At 41.3% G+C, this 18774-nt stretch overlaps 1 protein-coding gene across 4 annotated transcripts in view; it reads left to right on the top strand.

Annotated features, from left to right (window-relative positions):
• Positions 1–18774, top strand: part of LOC140737629 (coiled-coil domain-containing protein 68-like) — a 101485-nt gene that overhangs the window by 42013 nt on the left and 40698 nt on the right. For all 4 annotated transcript variants that reach the window (XM_073064111.1, XM_073064109.1, XM_073064112.1 and 1 more), the window contains exons 5-7: positions 2734–2859; positions 7250–7378; positions 15348–15442. In XM_073064111.1, the coding sequence (XP_072920212.1) occupies positions 2734–2859; positions 7250–7378; positions 15348–15442 (350 nt within the window). The remainder of the gene's footprint in view (positions 1–2733; positions 2860–7249; positions 7379–15347; positions 15443–18774) is intronic.

Raw genomic sequence — 18774 nt, 5'->3', positions numbered from 1 at the left:
TCAGAGCAAGGGTTTGACATCAAGTTCAATAAGCAGTCAAAATGAAGAAACCGAGATTGCGATCAGGTCAGGGATCTGAGATTGTGGTCAGGTCAAGGAAAGGAGCCAGCAATCGGTTTAGCCAAGGAACTATGATGGCAGGGTGGGTCTCTACTAAAGGAGGTGTGAGGCACTCCTATCCTCTGCTAGCCTACGGGTCACTCTTGGACAAGTGTAGCACCTGCTTAGCCCCCGATCAGGGTCATGCAAAGCCATGGGAGCAGGTAGAGAGGTGTCTCCACCCCACCACCCACAAAAAAGCCTGAAGTTTAAAAAATATTTTCAAAGACACTTGTGATTTTTGTTGAAGAATACCACATTTATAGAACAAATAGGGTAATTTTTCTCCAGGAGAATGGTGCAATAAGGAGATCTTGCATTGTTTTAGCTTGTTATCTTATCTCAAAGATAGTTAGAAGAAGATTACAAAGAAGTTTAATGTGATCTGTGTAGTGGGATATAATTATGTAAAATTTATGTTGTAGCTAGCAGACAGCTATTCTAGAATGACAAAAGAATTCCTTTTCCATTAATGAAGTGAACACTAACTACAGCAAAATCAGAACTATTTTAAGAACTCAGCCAGTCAAGCAGTATTTATGGAAATTGGTTCAAAGTTCAATGTAAATTTATTATCAAATTATGTATACAGTATATCACCATATATTACCTTGAGATTCATTTTTTACAGGCATTTACAGGAAAATAAAAAATACAGTAGAATTTATGGAAAAACTACCCTTAAGTAATTGGTTTATTATAGTCAAATGTACTGAGATAGAGTGAAAAGCCTACTTTGCATGCTGTCCAGGTCGATTATGTCATATATGAGTACATCAAGGTATTACAGAGTGAAAAGTTAAAGTCCAATAGCAGAATACAGAATAAAGTGATACAGTTACAGAGAAAGTGCAGTGCAGGTAATCATATAAGGTGCAAAGGTCATGATGAGATAGATCAATACGTCAGGAGTTTTTTTATCATGCAAGAACCAAATTCAGGTTTAATCTCACTGGCCTATGTTGTGAAATTTGTTGTTATATGACAGCAGTACATTGCAATACATAATAATAAAAACTGTGAATTACAGTAAGTATATATGGTTAAATTAAATAAGTGGTGCGAAAAAAAGAAAAAATAAGTGAGGTAGTGTTCATAGCTTCAATGTCCATAAAGCTGTTCCCAAATCGCTGAGTGAATGCCTTCAGGCTCCTGTAACTCCTTCCTGATGATAGCAATGAGAAGAGGTCATGTCCTGGGTGATGAGTGTCATTAAGGATGGATACCTAATTTTTCAGACATTGCTCCTTGAAGTTGTCCTGGATGCAGTGGAGGCTAGTGCCCATGATGGAGCTGACTGAGTTCACAGCTTCTTTCAATCCTATGCAGTAGTAACCAACCCCGCCCCCTCTCTACCAGACTGTGATGCAACCAGATAGAATGCTCTCCATGGTATATCTGTACAGATATGTTGAGTGTCTTTGGTGATATACCAAATTTCCTCAAACACCTAATGAAATGTGCCACTATCATGCCTTCTTTGTAGCTGCATCAATATGTTGGGTCCAGGATAGATCCTCAGAGATATTGACACCCAGAAAATTGAAACTGTTCACTCTTTCCGGCTATTCCTCTTTTGCACAGTTTATTCATTTTTATACATGGCCCTGTACTGCAACCACAAAAAAAAAAACCAGATTTCATGATATAAGTCACTGATTAAAAACCTGATTCTGATTCTGAGAGGTCTTTGTGAAAAGCAGACAAGGGAGGAGAGGGGAAGATGTGACAGGAAGTGGGATCATGTTAGAGCTGGAGATTTTCATACCTCACAATACAAACATAGAAGGAATCTTCATTGCTGTTTCTGTAACAGTTTTGTTTGACCTGTCAGTGTTGTTAGCCCTGAGCTGAGCCCCCGAACCTGGAGGTCTGGAGGAAATGTTGTGAAATTTGTTGACTTTGCGGCAATAGTACAATGCAATGAATAATATTAGAGAGAAACTGTGAATTACAGTAAGTACATATACAAACGTTTGTATATTAAATAGTTAAATTAAATAAGTAATACAAAAATAGAAATTAAAAAAGTAGCAAGGTAGTGTTTATGCTTTCAATGTCTTGTCAGAGATCAGATGGCAGACGGGAAGAAGCTGTTCCTAAATCACTGATCATGTGCCTTCAGCTTCTGCACGTCCTTCCTGATGGTATCAATGAGAAAAAGGCATGATCTGGGTGATGGTGGTCCTTAATGATGGAAGCCACCTCTCTGAGGCACCTTGGGTACTGTGAAGCCTTGTGCCCAAGATGGAGCTGATTAATTTTACAACTCTCTGCAGCTTACTTCGATCCTATGCAGTAGCTCCCAATACCAGATGGTGATGTAGCCAGTTAGAATGCTCTCCACAGTACATCTGTAGAAATTTTGGAGAGTTTTTGATGACATACCAAATCTTCCCAAACTCCTAAAGAAGCCTGCAAGCCACAACAAGGTTGTTGTCCTCTTGGAGGTACAGTATAAGTAGTTGATGCTGGCAGAAGAAGCCAGATAATATAAAACATTTCTCTTCTGAGTCTTCACACCCTTCACCTAGCTATGAGGTAATTGAACGTGTTTACATTATAATCCTGTAAAGGAATGTGTGATGTAATGTTTTGCCGCCACTCACCTTCTTAAATGTATCTTGTCTTTAGTTGGAGGCCACTCAGGAAGCAGGTGCTGCAGCACTCCGGAATGCTTCACAGAAACTCTACAAGCACTATCAGAAGCAAATGGATGAACTGAAGCAGAGGCATGAGCAAGAGATGCAGAGACTGCAGGTAATGGATGGCATGGTGGTGTAGCTGTTAGTAAAACACTTTTACATCACCAGTGATCCGGGTTCAATTGAAAGGCCTAGAGCAGGGGTTCCCAACCTGGGGTCCATGGACCCCTTGCTTAATGGTATTGGTCCTCGGCATAAAAAAGGTTGAGAACCCTTGGCCTAGATAGAACGGATGTGGAGATGATGCTTCCTATAGTGCATGAGTCTGGGACCAGAGAGCACAACCTCAGAACTGAGGGACATCCATTTGAAACAGAGATGATGAAGAGTTTAGCCAGAGGATGGTGAATCTGTGGAATTCATTGCCACAGACAGCTGTACAGGCCAAATCATTGGGTATATTAAATGCAGAGGTTGATAGATTCTTGATTAATCAGGGAGTCAAACGTTACAGGGTGAAGGCAGGAGAATGGGGTTAAGAAGGATAATAAATTAACCCTGATGGAAGGTGCAGCAAACACAAAGGGCCACATGGCTTAATTCTGCTCCTTTGCATTATGGTCTTATGGTCAATACTACCACTGTCTGTTTGGAGTTTGTACATTTCTCCCCATGATCACGTGGGTTTCATCCTGATGACTATAAGTCTTAAGTGTAGACTTAAGCCATTTGGCTCAACAAGCCTGCTCCGCCATTCCATTATGGCTGGTATATTTTCCCTCTCTATACCATTCTCCTGCCTTCGCCCTGTAACCATTGACACCCTTATTATTCAATAACCTATCAAACTCTGCTTAAAATGTAGCCAGTGACTTGACATCCATTGCTATCTATGGCAATGAATTCCAAAGATTCACCACCCTTTGGCTAAAGAAATTCCTCCTCATCTCTGTTCTAAAGGGATGTCCTTCTATTCTGTGACTTATGCCCTCTGGTTCTAGATTCCCTCACTGTTGGAAACATTCTCTTCATGTCCACTCTATCTCAGCCTTTCAATTTTCGACAGGTTGCAATTAAATCCCCCCCCCCCCCCCACCGCATTCTTCTAAACTCCAGCAAGTAAAAACTCCGAGCCATCAAATGCTCCTGATACATTAACCCTTTTTCCCCCTAGGATTAATGTTTTTGAACCTCCTCTGGACCCTCTTCAATGTCAGAACATCCTTTCTTAGGTAATGGGTCCAAAACTCAGGTTTCCTTTGACATTCCAAATTCGTATGGACCAAAATGGTTAATTAGTCACATGGTGTATTTGGGCACAGTGGGTTCATTGGGCTGGTAGGGCCTGTTACTGGGCTGTATCTCTGAATAAAATAAAAGTAAATGTCTGAATATTATATATTAGAAAGAGTAGGAAGAATGGGTAAAACTAGGACTTTTGATATTCTCTATCAGATGGAATCATGTGTCAATAGATTTCTTTATCAATGTTTCTGGGTAAGGGGCAAAGATCAGCGTTATAAAAAATGGTGCTAGACTTTTTGCATAGTACTGTAGTAATGTTATATATTGCAGTATACTGCTGCCACAAAGGAAAAACAAATTTCATGACATACGTGAGTGACGATAAACCTGATTCCAATATGAGTCTCTATTGTGGACTGAAATAAGGAAGGGGGCAGGGAGAGGGGAACCATGGTTAGGAGAGGAACCATGGTTAGGAGAGGGATCATTCTGTAATGATCAAACATCAAATGACCTTGCCTGGTGTCTCAGGGCTGGGTGCGTCTGCCCCCACACCATCCCATTCCCTGGCATTCCTGCACTCCTTCTCTGCCACCTGTCCTGCACCCTTCCCACAGTGCTCCACGCTCACTATTCCCAACATCCTTTACTCCCGCCAGATTTACAAACTCACTCTCTGCTCTATGTTTGCAAATACAGTACTGTGCAAAAAGTATACTTGCCATGGATGGTGGTGGAGGCTAAAACATTAGGGGTATTTAAGAGCCTCTTGGACAGGCACATGGATGAAAGAAAAATAGAGGGTTGTGGGTAGTGTGGGTTTAGTACTTTTTTTTAAGGATTATATGGGTCGGCACAACATGGAGGGCTGAAGGGCCTGTACTGTGCTGTAGTGTTCTATGGTTCTATGGTCTAAGTCTTATGCACCCTAACTATATATATGTTCCAAGGTTGTCAAGCCGAGGAGTGGTAGTGAAGACAAGCTCCCACTACCTAAAAGTTCTCCTCATGGCATGAGCCTCAAATAGCCTCTGACAACCCAGCCCAACTCCTGGCCTTCTCGTGTGGCTTAGCCTGTAAGCCCGGCAGAACTGTTTCTACTGACAGGAGAAGGGGCGAAGGCGGGTCCTGGCGCCTTAAAACCAGTGCTTCGGGTAGATGGAGCTCGTCAGCCTGGGAAGGCAGTCCATCTAAGAGAGGGAAAACTCTGATTTCGAACCTCCGCTGCCTTGTGGCCATACCCACTCATGGGAAAGGCTTCGGGAGTAAACCTTGAGGACAAATCTAGAGCTGGAGTCCCTAAGGCAGTCCGACATTGCCTTCAACCTCGTTCTGGCAACTCCTGCGACGACACTGGTGCCAAGCTGTATTGGCCCTTGTCCTTCCCTTGGACAACATCGGTGGCGTGGAGAGGGGAGATTCACTGCACGGGGAACTGCTGGTCTCCCATACAACCTTGCCCAGGCCTTTGCCCTGGCGAGTACACTCCAGCATCGCCTCACCGCGATGGCACAACAAGACTTTCCAGGCACAGATCCATGGTCTCGCGAGACTAACGGATGCTTCACTCTATATATATATATATATGTGTGTCTAAGACTTTTGCACAGTACTATACATAAATATATATCAGCATGTATATACAATGTAAACAGCATTATTTAGTGTTTACAGTGCAATGACGGGGGTTATAGATGGAGGTGGGTGTATGGGCATTGATTAGATTTACTGCCTGGGGGGAAATGTCTTTTAAGTTGGTGCGAAGTTTTTGTTTTAATAGCCATATAGCTTTCCAGAAGGGAACTTTTGGAAAAAGCAGTTTTCAGGGTGGGTAGTGTCCACAAAGATTCTTCCTGCCCGCTTCTATCCAGTATAAGATTGACTGGAATCTATCCAATCCAACATGGAAGGTGGGTTATCTTCTGTTGATGAAAATTACAAAGCTGCAGGTGTTGGGCATCTAAAATTAAAACCAAACAATACTCAGCAGGTCAAACAGCATCTGATTAAACGGCACATTTTCCACTTGCCGTTCCTATTCCACTTTCAATAATAACATTTCTTCACTCTTTTATCGGTAGCCACCTACTCCAGAGATTGCAGTTCTATCTACTGAAAAGGTAGTCTCATCTTCTAATAAGAACACAGGAAAACAGCAGCACCTCCCTGCCATTCAATATGATCAGAACTTTGGGCACCATGGAAGCATAGCAGTTAGTACAAAGCTATTACAACTCACGGCGTTGGAACTCGAAGTTCAATTCAGATACTGTGTATAAGGAACCTGTGCATATCCTTCCTGTGGAATGCATGGGCTTCCTCCCGGTGCTCCTGTTTCCTCCCACAGTTCAAAGATGTATCGAGCAGGGCAATTGGTCATTGTAAATTGTTCCGTGATTAGGATAGGGTTAAATTGGGGTTATCAGGGGATTGTTGGGGTGGCGCAGTTTGATTAGCCTATTCTGCACTGTATCACCCAAATAAACAATTATATAAATGGTACCAGAGTTTCCAGCTTTGTCTGGTTTTACTTGATCTCCTTTTGGTCTCATTCCCAGCAGAGATTTGGAGGCAGATTGGCCTCCAGTCAGACCCTTCTGTGTGTTATAGTGTGGATCGAAGGGAAGCCATACAGATGTTAGAAAGCTATCATTGTTAGAAGATCAGGTAATCTGGCAGTCTTTGACCAGTGCTGATTTAGGGTTATGGAAAGACCATTACGTTAGCAGTGAAACCTTTACCAGGGCGTTACATACAATAGAGGTCAATGAGTTTGAAACAATACAGAGATCTTGCCAGGACTTAAGGTCTTGAATTATAGGAAAAAGTTGAATAGGTTAGGACTTTTTTTTCCTGGGAGCATTCAAGAGTGAGGAAGGATTTGACAGAGATATTCAGAATCGTGAGAGGCGTAGATAGGATAAATGCAAAGCAGGCTTTTCTCCAGTAAGATTAGGTGAGTCTTGAACTAGAGGTCATAGGTTAAGTGTGAAGGGGAAATATTTAAGGAGAACCCAAAGGGGAAGCTCTTCAGTCTGAGGGTGGTGAGAGTGTGGAAATAGCTGTTAGCAGAAGTGGTGGATTTCAATTTCAACATTTAAGAGAATTTTGGATATATCATGGATGGGAGAGGTATTGTAGATATTGGTTCAGGTTAGGCAGAGTAACAATTTGGCATAGACTGGATGGGCTAAATGGCTTGTTTCTGTTCTGTTGTGCTCTATTTTGCTTTAATTTCCCTTGTTTTGCTTCCCTTTTAGGCATTTGCGGAGAAGCAGGAGAAACAGTTGCAGAGAAGTATCGAAAATTTCAATGACCTTGAGGTGAAACTGCAGCAGAAACAGAACAGAGCGATGGAGCTGGAAAGGAGAATAGAAAGGATGGAAAAGGTAGAATGAATGAGCCTGAACAAAAATAATTACTAACTTGGGACATGTACCTAGTACTGTACATGATTGCATTAAGGTTTGGCAAATGAAACTTATAATGAGAAAACAGCTTTGTTATTCATGAGATGCTAATACCATCTAGGTCTATGTCAAACTCAGCACTTTAAAATTGCTTTTTGACTTTTGATCTCAGCAGGCAGAGTTAAGATTCGTGTGGAGATTACTGATTAAGGTCAAGATCAAAGTCAAAGTCTTGAGTTTATTGTTCCACAGTACTGTGGAAGAGTCTTAGGCACCCTAGATTGTTTATAATTGTTTCAGATGGTATGGCATCCAGAGAGCCCTGATCTCAACATCAATCAGGCTGTCTGGTTTTACCTGGAGAGGCAGAAGCAAGCGAGACATCCAAAGTCTGCAGCAGAAATATGACAAGTTCTCCAAGATGTCTAGAACAACCTACCAGACAATTTTTTAAAATAAAACTGCATGACAGTGTTCCTAAGAGAACTAATGCAGTTTTAAAGGTGGACAACACCAAAATATGATTTTAATTTTCTACTGTTTTCTGTTCTCTATAGTAATTTTTTTGAAATTTAAAAACTTTTAATTTCATAATTTTTGAAAGCATCTTTGCTTTACATATTTTTTACACGTGCCTAAGATTTTTGCACAGGCTGTTTGTACAAGTACTTGTTTGCACAGGTGTAATTAAAAATTACTTGCAGCAACTTCACAGGTAAATAGTTCACATATGTAGCATTCACAAGAAAAACATAAATTAAACATAAATTCTACACAACGTTTACAATAAAGTACATTAGAACAAATCCATTTTAGTGGAAAATGATCATAGTGTTGCCAAACTGTAGTGATTAGCGGTCTGCTGGTTGGTTCAAGAACTGAATGGTTGAAGGGAAGTAGCTGTTCTTGAACCTGGTGGTGGGGGAATTCAAGCTTCCGTACCTCTGACCCAATAACAGCTGTGAAAACGTGGCATGTCCCAGGTTGTGGGGATCTGTGATGATGGACATTGACATCTTGAGGCAGTGCCTCCTATGGATACAACCGATTGAAATATTATTGGACTATATTGTGTATTCAATATTTAACTAATATTTGAGTAATCTATATAAATATGTGAAATGAATATATTACCATACTACCATGTGATATGCAGCCTCACTTAAAGACAAAGTTAGATCTGCACTCCCAGATTCCCGTGTCTTCCTTTGAATTAGTTTAATGTTTTCAAGTTACAAACATGACAGGCTAAGTCCACTACTCTCTACAGCTTCTTAAGTTCTTCCACATTCCAACTGATGTCTCAGGTCACAATGCAGGCAAGCAAGATACACACTTTTACAGAACACCTATAAAAGTTTGCTGGAGTTTTCCACACAAGTCAATCTCCTTAACCTCCTAAGAATGTAAAAATGCTAGTGCACCTACCTTATGATTGTATCTATGTGCAGGTCTTCAGATCTGCTAACATTCAGGAATTTAAAGCTGATGGCTCTCCACTGCTGTTCTCCAGATGTAGACTGTTCACTGTACTTCCACTTTCCTGAAATCAACAATTATCCCTAAAGTTTAAACACAAGAGATTCTGAAGATGCATAATTCCAGAGCACCACACACAGTATGCTGGAGGAACTCAGCAAGCCAAGTGGCATCTTTGGAAATGAATGAACAGTCAAAATTTCAGGCCAAGAGGTTAATTTTGTGGCACAAGGTGACCTACCTCATTCCCGTAGATTTAAACATCAACAATTAGATCACAAAGATTTGTCATATGTACACCGAAACATACAGTGAAGTAAGTAATTTTGCATCAAAACAAATACAGTAGTGCTAGAAAGTTTGTGAACCCTGTAGAATTTTTTCAACTTCTGCATAAATATCACCTAAAATGACGATAGACAATAGACAGTAGGTGCAGGAGTAGGCCATTCAGCCCTTCTAGCCAGCACCACCATTCACTGTGATCATGGCAGATCATACACAATCAGTACCCCATTCCTGCCCTCTCCCCATATCCCTTGACCCCACTATCTTTAAGAGCTCTATCTAACTCTCTCTTGAATGCATCCAGAGACTTGGCCTCCACTGCCTTCTGGGGTAGAGCATTCCACATATCCACCACTCTCTGGGTGAAAAAGTTTTTCCGCATCTCTGTTCTAAATGGCCTACCCCTTATTCTTAAACTGTGGCCTCTAGTTCTGGACTCACCCATCAGCGGGAACATGCTTCCTGCCTCCAGTGTGTCCAATCCCTTAATAATCTTATATATTTCAATCAGATCCCCTCTCATCCTTCTAAATTCCAGTGTATACAAGCCCAGTCGCTCCAATCTTTCAACATATGACAGTCCCGCCATTCCGGGAATTAACCTTGTGAACCTACGCTGCACTCCCTCAATAGCAAGAATGTCCTTCCTCAAATTTGGAGACCAAAACTGCACACAATACTCCAGGTGTGGTCTCACCAGGGCCCTGTACAGCTGCCGAAGGACCTCTTTACTCCTATACTCAATTCCTCTTGTTATAAAGGCCAACATGCCATTAGCTTTCTTCACTGCCTGCTATACCTGCATGCTTACTTTCATTGACTGATGTACAAGAACACCTAGATCTCGTTGTACTTCCCCTTTTCCTAACTTGACTCCATTTAGATATTAAACTGCCTTCCTGTTCTTGCCACCAAAGTGGATAACCTCACATTTATCCACATTAAACTGCATCTGCCATACATTTGCCCACTCACCCAACCTGTCCAAGTCACCCTGCAATCTCATAACATCCTCCTGACATTTCACACTGCCACCCAGCTTTGTGTCATCAGCAAATTTGCTAATGTAACTTTTAATCCCTTCATCTAAATAATTAATGTATATTGTAAACAGCTGCGGTCCCAGCACTGAACCTTGTGGCACCCCACTGGTCACAGCCTGCCATTCCGAAAGGGACCCGTTAATCGCTACTCTTTGTTTCCTGCCAGCCAGCCAATTTTCAATCCATGTCAGTACTTTGCCCCCAATACCATGTGCCCTAATTTTGCCCACTAATCTCCTATGTGGGACTTTATCAAAAGCTTTCTGGAAGTCCAAGTACACTACATCCACTGGCTCTCCCTTGTCCATTTTCATAGTTACATCCTCAAAAAACTCCAGAAGATTAGTCAAGCATGATTTTCCCTTCATAAATCCATGCTGACTCGAACTGATTCTTCTACTGCTATCCAAATGTGTCATAAATGTAGTAAGTTCTTCACGTATTTCCTAAAACTAGATAAAGAGAACCCAATTAAATAAATACCACAAAAACTTTATACTTGTTCATTTATTTATTGAGAAAAATGATCCAATATTACATGTATTTATTGGAAAAAATATGTGAACCTTTGCTTTCAGTATCTGGTGTGACCTCCTTGTACAGCAATAACTTCAACCAAACATTTCCGGTAACCGTTGGTCAGCCCAGCACATCGGTTTGGGGGAATTTTAGGCTATTCCTCCTTACCCTACTTGAAGAACTGTGCTCAGTTCTGGTTGCCTCACTACAGGAAGGATGTGGAAACCACAGAAAGGGTGCAGAGGAGATCTACAAGGATGTTGCCTGGATTGGGGAGCATGCCTTATGAGAATAGGATAAGTGAACTTGGCCTTTTCTCCTTGGAGCAATGGAGGATGAGAGCTGACCTGATAGAGGTGTATAAGACAATGAGAAGCATTGATCCTGTGGATATTCAGAGGCTTTTTCCCAGGGCTGAAATAGCTAGCACAAGAGGGCACAAGTTTAAGGAGCTGGGGAGTAGGTGCAGAGGAGATATCAGGGGTAGGTTTTTTATGCAGAGAGTGGTGAGTGCGTGGAATGGGCTGCCGGCAACTGTGGTGGCGGCGGATACGCTAGGGTCTTTTGTGAGACTCCTGGATAGGTACATGGAGCTTAGAAAAATAGAGAGCTATGGGTAATCCTTGGTAATTTCTGAAGTAAGTACAGCATTGTGGGCCAAAGGGCCTGTATTGTGCTGTAGGTTTTCTGTTTCTATGTTTCTGCATCTTTCATGACAAAAGCAGTTGCTGTCAGTAACCTGACTTTGTGTGTCATTTTTATAGGGCAGGGCACCTCCACAACCCACACCTCCAATCTCATCTCAGTGATTGGAACACCTGACTCCAAATAGTTTTGTAGAAGGCATTTACCCCAGAGGTTCACATACTTTTTCCAACAAATGCACCTAATATTGGATCATTTTTCTCAATAAATAAATGAATAAGAATAATGTTTTTGTGGTATTTATTCAAATGGGCTCTCTTTATCTAGTAGTAGGACTTAAGTGAAGATCTGATCACATTTTGGGTCATATCTCTGCAGAAGCAGAGAAAAATGTTCTGGGGTCCAGCACAACTGTACGTGAGTATTGTGATGGGCAGCCTGCAAGTGCTGTCACGATTCCAGCACCAACAATGCATGTGCGCCACTCATTAACCTGCATATCTTTGGAATGTGGAAGGGAATTGGAGCACCTGCAGGAATCCCATGCGGCCATGGGGAGAACATACAAACTCCTTTCAGACAGCAGCAGAAAGCATGCAGACCTGTTCAAAAGGTTCAGTTGTTTCCATTATCAATATAAAGTGTATATGTTCTCCTTGTGACCACATGGGTTTCCTTGGGTGTGCCCACACCCCAAAGACATATGGATCAGGTTAGTAAATCGTGGTTAGTAAATGTTATGCTGATTCTGGAAGCATGGCAACACCATGGACGTGGCGAGGATGTTTCCTCTTCTGACACAGTCTAAGACCAGAGGGCAGAGGCTCAAAATTGAAGGACATCCCTTTAGAGCAGAGATGAAGAGGAATTTATTTAGCTAGAGGGTGGTGAAACTGTAGAATTCGTTGCCACAGATATCTGTGGAGGCCAAGTCATTGGGTATATTTAAGACCATAAGATACAGGAGAAGAATTAGGCCATTTGTCCCATCGAGTCTGCTCTGCCATTTCATCATGACTGATCCAATTTTCCTCTCAGCCCCAATCTCCTGCCTTCTCCCCATATCCCTTCATGCCGTAACCAATCAAGAATCTATCAACCTCTGCCTTAAATATACATAAATACTTGGCCAATGTGGTGAACTACATATACCTGTCTGGACACGCCCCCTCTGCTGACTGCTCCTGTGGCTCCTCCCACAGACCCCTGTATAAAGGCGATTGGAGGCACTGCTCCTCCCTCAGTCTCCAGGATGTTGTGTGATGGTCTCTTGCTGCTGATAGTGCTCTCTTCCAGCTAATAAAAGCCTATCTCTCGCCTCATGTCTCCGAGAGTTATTGATGGTGCAACAGCCTCCACAGCTGCCTGCAGCAAAGAATTCCATCGATTCACTACTCTCTAGCTAAAGAAATTCCTCTTCATTTCCATTCTAAATGGACACCCTTCTATTCTGAGGCTGTGTCCCCCAAGAAGGCTGCGTGCTCTGGTCTTAGACTCTACAACCACAGGAAAACCCTTTCCACATCCACTCTGTCAAGGCCTTTCACCATTTGATAGGTTTCGATAAGGTCACCCCTCATTCTTCTGAATTTAAAGTGGAGGTTGATAGGTTCTTGATTAGTTGGGGCATCAAAGGTTACGGGAAGAAAACAGGAGAACGGAGTTTTGAAGGAAAATCAATCAGCTAGTGTTTCTATGTTTCTACATTCTCCCAGTGATTATGTGGGTTCCTCTGGGTGCTCTAGTTTTCTCCAGCATTCCAAAGATGAACGGGTTAGGGTTAGTGAGTTAAGGGCATCCTATATTGGTGCCAGAGGCATGGCGACACTTGTGAGCTGCCCCAGCACAGCCATGGACTATGTTGGTCATTGACACATTGACACATTGACGTATTTCACTGTACATTTTGATGTACATGTGACAAATAAAGGTAACCTTTAACCTTTAACTATGTCAAGTAACTGTGAGGAGCCACATTTTGGTATTGGTATTGGAATAGTTGAGTATTGTCACATATGCGAACTATATTGGTCTCTGCTGTTCATTTTGGTTCATTAGATGTGTGGAGAGGGGGAGTTTGCTACATGGACAACAGCTTGCTCTCCATATCGTACTGCCCTGGCTTGTGTATCTAGGCAGCTAGGACGCAATATCCATGGATGCCTACCATACCAAGATTCAGTGAAAAGCTTGTTTTGCATACCATTCATACAAATCAAATAAAGCTAATCTTTATCAGTAATTAGCATCGATGAAAACATGGAACTGTCTAACAGCTAAAATACTGTAACCACACAGTGGCTGCAAAAGACAATTCAGTTCTTTCAAGCAAATGAAGATAGGCCTTGATAGCAAACCATGCATGACACAAATACATGAAGGTTGGTTTTGTATAATATCTAATTTTGTATTATTTAAGATGAGTGGCAGGCTGAGAAGAAGAAAGATGTAAACAACTTCTTGTAGTTTAATTTCTTCCAGTGCTTGTACAATCACATCAAATTCATTATCAGTTCTGTTTTTACAAAAATTGCTTTAACCATTAACATTATCAGTTCTGTTTTAACATAGGCTGGTTTAACCATTAATATTTGTCTTAAACTAGCTTGTGAAGGAAGTTCAAAAGTGTATATAAGCCAATATTGTTCAAGTAAGTAACTAGAAGATAAAAGCAAGGACGTGTGTTACATGTGCGTTGTGTGTACTTCTGTGCCTTACATCCTGGTCTAGAGAAACGTTCTCTCATCTAACAGTACACCTGCACATAGTTAAATGACAATAAACTTGACTTGACTTGACCTAACTAATGTTGAGGCATTTTAAGGCACTGGTGAGGACTTACTTAGAGTACTGTGAGCAATTTTGGGGCCCTTATCTAAGAAAGGATGTGCTGACATTACAAAGGATTCAAAGGAGGTTCATAAGAATGATTTCAGGATTGAAAGGCTTAACATTTGATGGCTCTAGGCCTATACTCACTGGAATTCAGAAGAATGGGGGGGGATCTCATTGTAACCTATTGAATGTTGAAAGGCCTTGATAGAGTGGACGTGGAGAGAACGTTTCCACGTGGGGTATCTGAAACCAGAGGGCACAGCTTCAGAATAGAACAACGTTCATTTAGAATGGAAATGATGAGGAATTTCTTTAGCCAGAGAGTGGTGAATCTGTGTAATTTGTTGCCACTAGGGGGCTGTGAAGGCCAAGTCACTGGGTATATTTAAGAGAGAAGTTGATAACTCTTGGTTAGTCAGAGCATGAAGGGATACAAGGAGAAGGCTGGAGACTGGAGCTGAGAGGGAAATGGATCAGCCATGATGGAATGGTGGAACAGATTCAATAGGCTGAATGGCCTAATTCTTATGGTTTTATTGTCTAATGGTAAGTAATACAGTACTGTGCAAAAGTCTTAGGCACATATACATAACTAGGGTGTCAAAGACTTTTGCACAGTACTTAGATACTTTATCATGTTGATTGGGGAACTGTCTTTTCAGTTACCAAATAACAACACTACAGAGCTAATACAAAGCAGAGTACTTTTATTTCTGTTTCCCAACCGCTTTCCTATTTTAACCAATATACAGTACTGTGCAAAAGTGTTTGTCACCCAAGGTATATATACGTATATGTGCCTAAGAGACACACACACACATGTGTGACTGCACGTTTACCACTACCTTGTATGCACAACATGTGCCTTGTGTTGTGTATGACTGTTGGTACTGTGTTTTGCATCCTGGCCCCGTAGTAACAGTTTTGTTTGGTCGTGTTCATGGGTATTCATATATAGTTGAATGTTAACTAAACTTAAACTTGAACTCGAATTTGTACATTATATCCTCCTGCTGGTCTTGACTGAAGACCGGTTAACTTTTCTCAATCCTATCTATTTCAAGTTAAGATCAGTTCTATTAATTTGGAAATGTGCTGTACAGTTAAAGGGCTCTCATACTCAAATATATTTTTCACAGGAGAAGAAAGAGTTAATGCAGAGGAAGCAGTTAGTGGAGAATGAGATGGAATGTACGCATCATGCTTCTATGGATGTTCCAGACAGCGCAAGGAGGTAGGATGTTTACTTCTCAGACATTTCTCCTTAGATACTTTTTCATGTTCATTTGCTTGCTTGGTTTGCTGGTAGAGAGAACACAGGTGGAGCTGAAGAGGCCTAGGGGCCAGGAAAATTCAATAAAAGAAAGCAAGGCTCGAAAGCCAAACACACAAGGTTCTGCAGATGCTGAAAAAAACCACACAAAATGTTGGAGGAATTCAGCAGGTCAGTCAGCATCTGTGGAGGGGAATAATAAGTTGAAGTTTCAGGCCGAGATTCTTCATCAGGACTGGAAAGGACAATGGAAGAAACCAATATAAGAAGGTGGGGGAGTGGAAGGAGTACAAGCTGGCTGGTGATAGGTGAGAGTAGGTGAGGGCGAATAGAGGTGGGTGGGGAGGGTGGATGGAGTGAGAAGCTGGGAAGTTTTGGGGGGGGGAAGTGGTTTCACTGTAGTCAAGTGAAATGAACACATAAGATGCATTGTTAATTACTGTGCAGGCAATAGTTAAGTCTTCATCACTTTTTCATGGTGCCCTGAAGAAGGGTCTCAGATTGAAACATCATCCGTTTATTACTCTTCATTAATGATGCCTGACTTGCTGAGTTTCTCCAACATTCTGAATATGTTGCTCAAGATCTCCAGCATCTGCAGAATCTCGTGTTTATCACTTTTTCCTAACATTGTGGTATCATCTCTATTTCTTCATATCTCCTATGATCTGTATTGTTCATCATTCCTCTACTTCTCTTCCTCTAGTTTACTTTTATTCTCCTTTGCTTGTTACTAGTCATTACAAAATACATTCAGTGACCTCTTTTTCAGGTACTTTTATGCATTGAGTTGCTGCCACATGATTGGCTAATTAGATATTTGCATTAATGAAAATGCAGACATGTTCAAGAAGTTCCACTGTGGTTTAGACCAAACATCAGAATGGGAAAGAAATGCAATCTTTAAAGGCTTTGACCATGGAAGGACTGTTGGTACCAGATGGGGTGGTTTGAGTATCTCAGAACTGCTGATCTCCTGTGATTTTCACATTCAATGGTCTCTAGATTTTACAGAGAATGATGTGGAAAAAAAACCCAAAAAGAAATCCAGTGAGCAGTAGTTCCGTGGTAAAAACACTTTGTTAATGAAAGTGGTTAGGGGAGAATGGTCAGACCGGTTCAAAATGACAGGAAGGTGACATCATCATCATCATCATTATTGTGTGCCATGTCATATGATGTAGGTGATCATAAGACCATAAGATATAGGAGCAGAATTAGGCCATTTTGGCCCATCAAGTCTGCTCCACCATTCCATCATGGCTGATCTAATTTTCCTCTCACCCCCAATCTCCTGCCTTCACCCTGTATCCCTTCATGTCCCGACCAATCAATAATCTGTCAACTTCTGCCTTAAATATGCATAAAGACTTGGCCTCCACAGCTGCTAAGACCATGGTTGTTCTGGACAAATTTTTCTACAGAAGTGCTTTGCAATTGCAGTCTTCTGGGCAGTGTCTTTACAAGATAGGTGACCCCAGTCATTATCAATACACTTCAGAGACTGGTGTCAGTGGTTGCATAACCAGGACTTGTGATTCGCACCAGCTGCTCCCATGGCTTTATTATAGGAAGGCAACACTAACTCAAATAGTCAGTGGTGAATTTCTGATTGCAGAACATGTTGAACCTTGAAGTGGATGGGCTACAGCAGTAGAAGACCATGAACAAACCCTCAGTGGCCACTTGTTCAGTATAGGAGGTACCTAATAAAGAGGCCACCAAGTGTAAATGTAATAAAAGTGAATATATGAATAGATTAACACTGGCTTCTCACTGCAGGGAAGTTTACAGATATTTGTCTGAGGTACACACTGGATTGAAGAATTGTAGATGATTATCTGCTTCAAGTGTACAGTTCTGTCCGGCCCTCACCACCCGTGTCCGTGCATCCCCCTTCTAGTCATACAACTCTTCAGTGAGTGAAAAGGAAAGAAAAATCTAGATAAACAATATACCCACACTTCTGAAATCTACTCTCAATGAACCAAGCTTGCAGTAGCATTGTAGAAATAAAAAAAATAAATTTATCTACAGCCATATTAAAACTGACACCGAACTGACTGACTCCATTTCACTTTCCTCTCAGGATCGGTTACTTTTCTGATGAAGATTTTATTCTTCAATGAATAAAAGAACCATGAATTATTTCTTCAAACAATCGCTGTTTATCATCTGCCGTCACACAGCTTAATCTAATCTTCCAATATACCTCATTCATCCTACTCCTCATATCATCTGAACAGGGTACATTTGCTTTTAAAAGCCTGGAATTTAAATATAAAATTGTATCATATTGTGACCTTCCTTCACACAAAGATTCAAATCAAATTAAATCAAATAAAATCAAGTTCCACCATACATGGGTGCAGTTGAATGAAACAGTATTCCTCTGGGGACAAGGTGCAAGTCATGCACAGCATATTCAAAACAGCAAGCAAAGAAACATATACTTAGCCCAAGACTCCGAGCGACATGTCCCAAAAATTAATGGTACAGTACCCAGCATATCAGCCTGTCATTCCACTGATTGAACACTGGAGGGCAGCACCCACAGGGGAGGCCAGTCACAACTGAACATGGATGCCACACTACACCGCTTCCAGCATCTAAGTAACATATATTTACATTGAACAGAAGTTAAAAATATTTTTACCCTTTCTTAACTGATCAATATATTGCCTCAGGCCATGGATTCATCTTTCAAGCTCTTTTTTAAAGTTCATATGAATATTGAAATGAAGCGTGATTATTGTGTTATCTTTGTTCCATGGTCTTTGAGCATTCCGAATTATACTCTTCAGAAGGCTACAGTGCATATAAAAAGTATTCACCCTCCCTTGGAAGTTTTCATGCTTTATTGTATTATAACATTGAATCACAGTGGATTTAATTAGGCTTTTTTTGACACGGATCAACAGAAAAAGAGTTTTTCAAGTCAAAGTCCCAGGGATGAAGTAGTTGCCACAAGAGGACACAGGTTTAAGATTCTGGGGAATAGGTACAGAGGAAATGTCAGGGGTAAGTTTTTACTCAGACAGTGGTGAGTGTGTGGAATGGGCTGCTGGCAACGGTGGTGGAGACAGATATGACAGGGTCTTTTAAGAGACTTTTGGATAGACACACAGAGCTTAGAAAAATAGAGAGCTATGGGTAAGCCTAATAATTTCTAAGGGTGGGACATGTTCGGCACAACTTTGTGGGCTGAAGGGCTTGTATTGTGCTGTAGGTTTTCTATGTTTCTAAAGTGAAAACAGATCTCTACAAAGTGATTTAAATTAATTACAATTATA

The sequence above is a fragment of the Hemitrygon akajei genome, chromosome 13 (assembly GCF_048418815.1).
Source record: "Hemitrygon akajei chromosome 13, sHemAka1.3, whole genome shotgun sequence".
Classification (NCBI taxonomy): Eukaryota; Metazoa; Chordata; class Chondrichthyes; order Myliobatiformes; family Dasyatidae; genus Hemitrygon; species Hemitrygon akajei.
The sequence above is the reverse complement of the archived record's forward strand: the minus strand, read 5'-3'. Positions and strand labels throughout refer to the sequence as shown.